This window comes from Rhinolophus hipposideros, assembly GCF_964194185.1.
Source record: "Rhinolophus hipposideros genome assembly, chromosome: 2".
NCBI classification, from domain to species: domain Eukaryota; kingdom Metazoa; phylum Chordata; class Mammalia; order Chiroptera; family Rhinolophidae; genus Rhinolophus; species Rhinolophus hipposideros.
The window spans coordinates 61,255,247-61,263,743 of record NC_138048.1 but is presented as its reverse complement, the minus strand read 5'-3'; the positions used below and the strand labels follow the sequence as shown (position 1 = coordinate 61,263,743).

Genomic DNA, 8,497 nt, shown 5'->3' with positions numbered 1-8,497 from the left:
CCTGCTTCCTGTGTCTCCAACCCAGCTGCCAGCAAGAATATAACGGTATAACTCCCCTACCTATGGCTCCATGGGTGTTCCTTTTTGGCCTAGCCATAGCCTGCGTTCTTATGTGGGGAGCTGGACTAGAGACCCCGCATGCCACACCACGTGACACATTGCACAGCGAGCAGGGTCTTCCGCATGACTCCCCGCATGACATATGTTTACAAGGATGGGATAGGATATTTTGGAAAGGTTTCATCATATTAACCATTGTTGTGCGTAGGACCCAACAAATTAGAATTAGATTTGCCTCCTTTGATAACAAATAAGCTCATATTTCTTCTTTCCATTTAATTTCTATATAGAATATTGCTCCTTAACATTTATTAGGTCAGAAACACTTTTGAGAATATGATGTCAGATATGGTATCTTTTCTAAGAAATGCATTCAGACACGTGTACACAAACAGTGTAAAATTTCAGGGATTATTGACTCAAAATCTAGTCATAGACACTATAGTTTCAAAGCTGCAATCTAGAGGATAGTGTAGGGTGAAAATGAGTCTTAAGAACTCAAAATAAAATCCAATCAAGATCTCAAGAAGAAAAAGTGTGTGTTTGTGTGTGTGTGTGTGTTTACATTAATTTGAAAATAAGTTACTTTGGAGACAAAGTTACTACTTTCAGGAATCTTTTCTATTTTTTTTCTTTAATTTCAAAGACAAATTTATATAAACTCCAGCAATATTCATCTTAAAAATTATTCTAAATTCAACTGCAACTCAAGGCACACTCCAGGGATGTTTTGAGGTTTTTTTGGGTTTTTTTGCAATGAAAAACTTATACTATATTGATTCAAGATTCCTCTATCAGAACTATCGATAATTTTGTTTGGGTTCACAGGTGAAAATATTGTGAAAACAGTTCATTTACAGCACACTGAAGGACAACAACTTGAGCCCATTTGGCTTTTTACTTATTTATTAACAACTTTATTGAGATAATTCACATACCATATCATTAACCCATTTAAGGTGTACAATTCAACAGTTTTTAGTAAATTCACAGAGTTGTATATAACCACCACCACAAAAATTTCAGAACATTTTCATCTACCCAAAAAGAAACCCTGTACCCATTAGCCATCACTCCCCATTCCCCCCACCCCAAATCATTCCAGCTTTAGGCAACCTCTAATCTAATTTCTGTCTCTATAGATTTGCCTAGTCTGAACATTTCATATAAATGTTCATACACTATGCCTTTGTGACTGGCTTCTGTGACTGGCTTCTTTCACTTAGCATAATATTTTCAAGGTTCATCACGTAGTATGTATCAGTCCTTCATCTCTTTTTATGGCCAAATATTCTATTGCTTGCCTATTCCACACTTTGTTTTTCCATCCATCCTAAGTGATGGATACTTAGGTTGTTTCCAATTTGGGGCTATTATGAATAAGTTTGCTATAAATATCTGTATGTAAGTGTTTCGTGTTGACTAACCCCTCAACTTTTAACACACAAAAAAGTTACAAGAGAAGTCTTATAACAAAATCACACAGAAGATGTTTTGCAATACTTTTAGATTTTTCAAGCCTTACCGATTTCGATACCCAACATCACAAAGGCTTTATCATGACAGGAAAAGTGGCATTATTACTCTTTCAGAGTCAGAGGAGGTTAGATGTTCTCTAAGAACCCTTCTTACACTAAGTCAGCAACGTATTATTATCTGTTATTTCTCCATGAATAGAAGAGCAAAGAAAGACCAGGTTGTGGACATCCCCTGATCTTGAGGAAATTATCAACAAACATTACAGAGCCCTTTGCAGGCAGCAAGCACAACAGTGCACATGTGACAGGGCCTTGGACAGAACTGATGTATTGAGCATGACTTGACAAGCTACTCTGAGTTCCCTATTCTGGTCTGAAGTACTTGGTTTCCTCACCAGTTCCCAACTGTGTTTCTCCTACAACTTCAACTCTGTTCTGCCTTTGATACCCTGCCCCTCTCTCTGGTTGCTACCTTGCCTCAGAGACTGGACTAAACTCATCCATGCTGAGTTAATGCCCCTTTGGACTCTAGGCCTTGCTGTGCAAGGCGCTCAAGGAGGCACAATGAATGTTTGTTGAATGAAGGATGGATAAGATTTCCTATCATTCCTATGAGTGTGAGGTTGAAGGGAGTCAAAACGAATTTATGACTTAGTTGCTGTTATCAGTTATTAATTGATGACATCTTTCTCCAATGATAAAAGCACTTGAGACCCTCAACTGATTTCTGAGCCTCTCTCCTCAGCTGTTAAGGTATTAACATGTGATTAGTCATTGGGATTGAAATAATTTATCTGATAAAGAGATTCAGAGGCATAGAAAGCATATTACTGAATATGACCCATCAAATTACTGAATTTGACCCATTGGAATCATCAGACAGAAGACTCAAAGAGGTGTAGCTGACTGATGATTTCTTTTGCTTTGTATTTCAGAGCAATCTTACTTTGGATCTTTGGATTTAATTTCAATGAAATTCAGTGAGTATTACGTCATGCCTGCATGTGAGGCATAGCCTTGACAGCTGAATTACAATTTACTGCTAGGGGGTCCTGCCAAGCTTTGCCATTCTTTCAGAGGAGGGTTTCCTTGGGAAGCCAATTTTTTCAGATAGTTACAAGGTTCCAGTTGGGGAATATCAGGATTCTGCCTGTAATATTTCTGCAACTTCTCTAGCACTATGGGCAACCCAACTGTGGAAGCATAGAACATGGGCCCACCCGTGTGCCTTGGCCATCCATACCCATGTAAATAGACAACATCAATGTGCTCTGGGCTAGCAGCCATCCCCTCTTCCAAGATACGGAATGCTTCGTTGATAAGTGAATATAAGCAGCGCTCGAGGATCTCATCCTGGCTAACGATACGTGGTTTAATGTGATAGGTTTCTCTGTACTGTGACAGAAATTTGGAAATCCAGGGATCAGGTTTGTGAATCCTACCCAATGGCTTGTCATATTGGTACCAGCCCTTACCTGTCTTTTGGCCAAATCGTCCTGATTCACAGAGCATATCAGGAATTGGGCAGTATCTCCTGGTGCCTCGCTTTCGAGCAGGAGTTCCTGGAGGCAACGTAGGTCCAGTAAGACCTTGTCCCTTTCGAGATTTCCAACCCACATCTAACCCAGCAAGATCAGATACTCTAAAAGGTCCCATTTTGAAACCAAAATCTTCCAGCACCTGATCTATCTCCTCTGGCTTACTGCCGTCTTCTAACAAGAAATATGTCTGATTGTAATAAGGATTCAACATTCGATTCCCAACAAATCCAAAACAGTTGCCTACAACGACTCCAATTTTGCTGATCTTTTTTGATAAGTTCATAACAGTGGCAATGGTAGTAGGAGAAGAGTATCGACTGGGAATAACTTCTAACAACTTCATGACATGAGCTGGTGAGAAGAAATGGGTGCCAATGACCAAGTGGGGACGATCAGTGGAAGAAGCAATCTCATCAATGTCCAGGGCTGATGTGTTAGTGCACAAAAAAGCTTCTGGCTTGCACACAGCTGACAGTTTGGCAAAGACCTGCTTCTTCAGGTTCATTTCCTCAAATACTGCTTCAATGACTAAATCTACGTCACCAAGCTCGTTCACAGATGTAGTTAACCTGGGTTTTGGTCCTGACCAAGGGTGGCCACTCTGTTCCATTTTGGCTCGTTCCTTTTCTAAGAGAGAGGTTATTACCCTGTTTGCAGTCTCTAGCTGCTGTTTGTCTGATTCTACGGCAATCACAGGGATCTTGGCTTTTGCAAGAGAAACGACAATGCCTCGGCCCATTGTTCCCAAGCCTGTAGATAAGAGTAAAGGAAAAAACAATGATTCAATGCTGTTGGAAACTGGAAAATTACTCAGTGGTTGGAAGGCTTCTGTGGCAATATGGCATTTCGAGAGATCAATTCAAGGAATACAAATGGATTCAATACTAGCTAAAGCTAGACACTGTGTCAAGTGCTCTAGAGGATATAACAAGAAGTTGGATACACACACACACACACACACACACACACACACTATTAGAATAAACAAGTTCGGCAAAGTGGCGGGATACAAAATCAATATACAAAAATCAATTGTATTTCTATATATTAGCAATGGGCAATGTGAACATGAAGTTAAGATAACAATTCTGCTTACAATAGCATCAAAAAGAATAAAATACTTCAGAATAAATTAAATGAAGAATTGCAAAACCTGTACACTAAAACCAAGAAAACATTATTGTGAGATAGTAAAGAAGACCTAAATAAATGGAAAGAATCCTATGTTCATGAATTGGAAGGCTTAGTATTGTTAAGATGGCAATACTACCCGAATTGATCTGATGTTCCAATGCAATCCCTATCAAAAATCCAACTGTGTTTTTTTGTTTGTTTTTTGCAGAAATTAACAAGCTAATCCTAAAATTCATATAGCAATACAAAGAATCCAGAATAATCAAAACAATATTGAAAAATATGTCACTCTTCCCAATTTCAAAACTTATGGCAAAGCTACAGTATGCAAGACATTGTAGTACTAGCATAAGGATAGACATATAGATCAACAGAATAGAATTGAGAGTGTTGAAATAAACTCATACACTTAATGGCTAATCGATTTTTGACAAGAGTTGCAAAATAATTCAATGGGGAAAGAATCATCTTTTCAACAAATGGTACTGGACAACTGGATATCCACATGCAAAAGAATGATGTTGGAGCCCTACCTCACACCATATACAAAAATTAATTGGATAGCAGTCTGAAGTAAGAGATAAAACAATAAACCTCTTATGAGTAAGTCTCATGACCTTGAATTAGGCAATGGTTTCTTAGGTATGACATAAAAAGCACAAACAAGAAAAGAAAAACTAGATAAACTGGATATCATCAAAATTTAAAACTTTTGTGCTTTAAAGGACACCATAAAGAAAGTGAAAAGAACCCACAGAATGGGAGAAAATATTTGCAAATCATAAGTTTGGCAAGAGACTTGTGTCAAAATATATAAAGAACTCTTACAACTCAACAATAAAAGGACAACTCAGTTTAAAATTAGGCAAAGGGTCTAAGAAAGATTTCTCCACAGAAGATACATAAATGCCCAATAAGCATATGACGAGATAGCTAACATCAATAGTCATCCTTAAATTAAAATCAAAACCACAATGAGCTACCACTTCATAATCACTAGATTAGCTATAATTAAAAAGACAATAATAAGTTTTGGAGAGGATGTGGAGAAATTGGAACCCTGATACATTGCTGGCAAATAGTAAAATGGTGCAGCTGCTGTGGAAAACAGTTTAAAAATTCCTCAAATGTTAAACATGGAATCACATGGAGTTACCATATAATCCAGCAGTTCCACTCCTAGGTAGGTGTGTGTGTGAGTGTGTGTGTGTGTGTGTGTGTGTGTGTGTATCCCCAAGAGAATTAAAGACATGTCCACACAAAACTTGTACGTAAATATTCAGAGCAGCATTATTCAAAATAGCCAAAAAGTGGAAACAACACAAATGTCCACCAGCTGATGAATGGATAAACAAAATGTGGCATATACATACAGTGAAATATTACTCAGCCATAAAAAGGAATGAAGTACTCATAGTGTTATATTGTGGATGAACCTTGAAAATATTATGCTAAGTTGAAGTTGGACACACACAAAAAAACACGTTATGATTCCATTAGTAGCTGCATCATTTTACATTGAATTGTACTGTTTAAAAGGGTGAATTTTATGGTATATGAGTTAAATCTCAATAAAACCATTTAAAAATATGAAAAGTATCAGTCCTCAGGGAGCTTATAATCTAGTGGTGGGAAGAAGAAAAGTTCCCAAATATCCATCCTTATATAAGGTAAAGTAAGTGACGTGAGAAGTAAGGTAAAATAAGTGACATTTCTTTGGTGATTCAAAGGAAAGAGATTATATTTGGTTGGCTGAATCAATACAAGCTTTAATATAAAGATATTTGAAGAAATATTTGAAGATCATTTTGAAATACGTGAAAATGGGGAAATGCACTATCAAAGTTGTGGAAGGGAAAAGGAGAGGGAATAATGTTTTAAGCAAAGGCAAGAATAGAAAATATAGAAAAATTATTCGATGGCAAAGATGTTGTTGTTCCTTCCTCATACCATTTCATTTTCCTCCTTGGACACATTAGAGACTGTATTTTCCACATCACTTGTATGCTGGTAGGGCCTGTGACTAATTCTGGTCAATAAAATGGTTGGAGGTAGGGATGTGTGATCTATGATTAGCCCATAAAATTCCCCACAAGATCCTTCATTATCGCCTGAAGAAGGAAAATGCAGAGAACAACTCTGAAACCTTGGAGGAGGCCCTAAAGACCAAATCCGGCCCAATGCCTGTTTCTGTATTGCCTGAGAGCTAAGAATGCTTTTACATTTTAAATAGTTGAAAACACAAAAGATGAATAATATTTTTATGACACATGAAATTATATCAAATTCAAATTTCAGTGTTTACGAATAAAGTTTTGTTGAAACACAATCATGCTAATTTGTTTCCATGTTATCTATGGCTGTTTTTGTGCTCAATGGCAGAGTTGAGTAGTTGCAACAGAGACCCATGAACAGTTGGTCCACGAAGCCTAAAATATTGAGTATCTGGCTCTTTACAGAAAAAGTTTGCTGACCCTTGTCCAAGAGAGTGGCAGAGCCACTACTTGGAAAGAATCTGGTCCTAGAATGACTTCGTGGAGCATGCAGGAAATTAAGTCTTTATTGGGTTAAGCTCCTGAGATTATTGAGTTATCTGTTACAGCAGCAGGTGATCTGTTACCTAACCAACACACCGTGGATAAAAGAACTTTGTGAAAACCATATATATATATACATATATATATATTACTCTTCAATAATTCATGGTGACGAAAGTACTGCAAGGGAATAATGAAAGACAAACCAAAAGTGAAAAACAGCAATGCTTACCCCTTTTACCTTTGGTATAATGATTTGAGAATTGATAAGTCTTGGGGATTGATTTTGCGTATAGAATGTTACTAGTCATCAGAAATCACTGATTTCATTTCTCTGGAATATAGTTATTTAATTTTCAAAATGTATTAAATTATTTCACACTATATGTGACATATAATAAATAAATAATATTACATGACTAAAAAACGTTTAGTTTTTCAAATTTGCTAAACACCAATAACAAGAAGGTTTAATAGCTCTCATTGCTATAGCAATTTGTATACTAAACTTTAGCCTGGGTAAATGGGAGGTAGAGTGTGGGGTTCAAAACCCTGGCCTCCTAGCTTTCAGTCCCAAGCTTCAGGTAAAATTCAAACATTGTAGAAGTTATGATCTCACGGGGACAATGAGGATGAATGATTTTAAGTTATGTGAAAGTGCTTTGGAAACGATATCACAATGTAAGTGATATCTCAGAACTGAAAACAGAGCAGGGAAGGAAAACCACCTTGCTGAGGTGGACTCCAGCTCTTAGTGCTCAGCTCTCAGAGCACATCTGCTGAAGGATCTTGGGGCTACAAACCAACTCATAATCCAAATCACAAGAGTGAAACAGGTTGATGCTTTATAGACTCGTCCTCGCTATAATTTTAGATCTTCTTTAGTTTAGTTCTATAAACTGACACTTTTCGATTAATCATGGATATAAAAACACAGCAAAACACAATACCACTGACCCTTGAAAACACAAGTTTGAACAGCACATGTTCACTTACATGCCGATCTTTTTCAATAAATACAGTAAATGTATTTTGTCTTCCTTATGGTTTTCTTAATAACATTTCTCTAGCTTACTTTACAGTAAGAATACAGTATATATAATACATATAATGTACAAAATATGTGTTAACTGACTATGTTATCAGCAAGGCTTCTGGTCAACAGTAGACTATTGGTAGTTAAGTTTTGGGGGGAGTCAAAGGTTATGCGTGGATTTTGGACTGCTTAGGGCTTTGGTTCCCCTAACCCCTGCTTGTTTGTGGGACAACTTTATATATTTCTTTCAGAAAGCCCTTACTTCCTAACTTTTCTTCTCACAACCTTGTGTGGCTCAAGATATTCAGCACTGTCAGATAAAAATTAAATATATAATGAAGGTCCAAGCTTTTCACTGTTGGTTATTATGTTTTCATAGGCACATGTTGTATTTATACTGAATTTAGTTTCCTAATTTTTCCTCATACAGACAGGGGCATGGAGTCTGCTTCCCTACCAAATCACTACTGAGAGAAGTAAATAAAGAATAAGGTTTGTTGGGTATCCGATGGACATGCGTCCTATTTGAGAGACCACCTCAGGGATACTGTGGATGCCTGATCATGGCATTGTACACCAGAAGCTAAACATTAATGAATGCCAACTATAATTTTATATATATAATGTGATGGCTCGGTGTGAGGTCGGAGGGATAGTGGATGGGGAAGGTGTTCACAGTAAACACTTTGGAGGAAAATAAAAAATAAAAAT

General features: G+C 37.1%; 1 protein-coding gene across 1 annotated transcript in view; it reads right to left on the bottom strand.

The window, feature by feature from the left end:
- Nucleotides 1-947: 947 nt before the first annotated feature.
- EHHADH (enoyl-CoA hydratase and 3-hydroxyacyl CoA dehydrogenase) overlaps nt 948-8,497 on the bottom strand; it is a 39,041-nt gene continuing 31,491 nt past the window's right edge. The window contains exon 7 of the mRNA XM_081071720.1: nt 948-3,829. Coding sequence (XP_080927846.1) covers nt 2,568-3,829 — 1,262 coding nt within the window. The 3' untranslated portion in view covers nt 948-2,567. The remainder of the gene's footprint in view (nt 3,830-8,497) is intronic.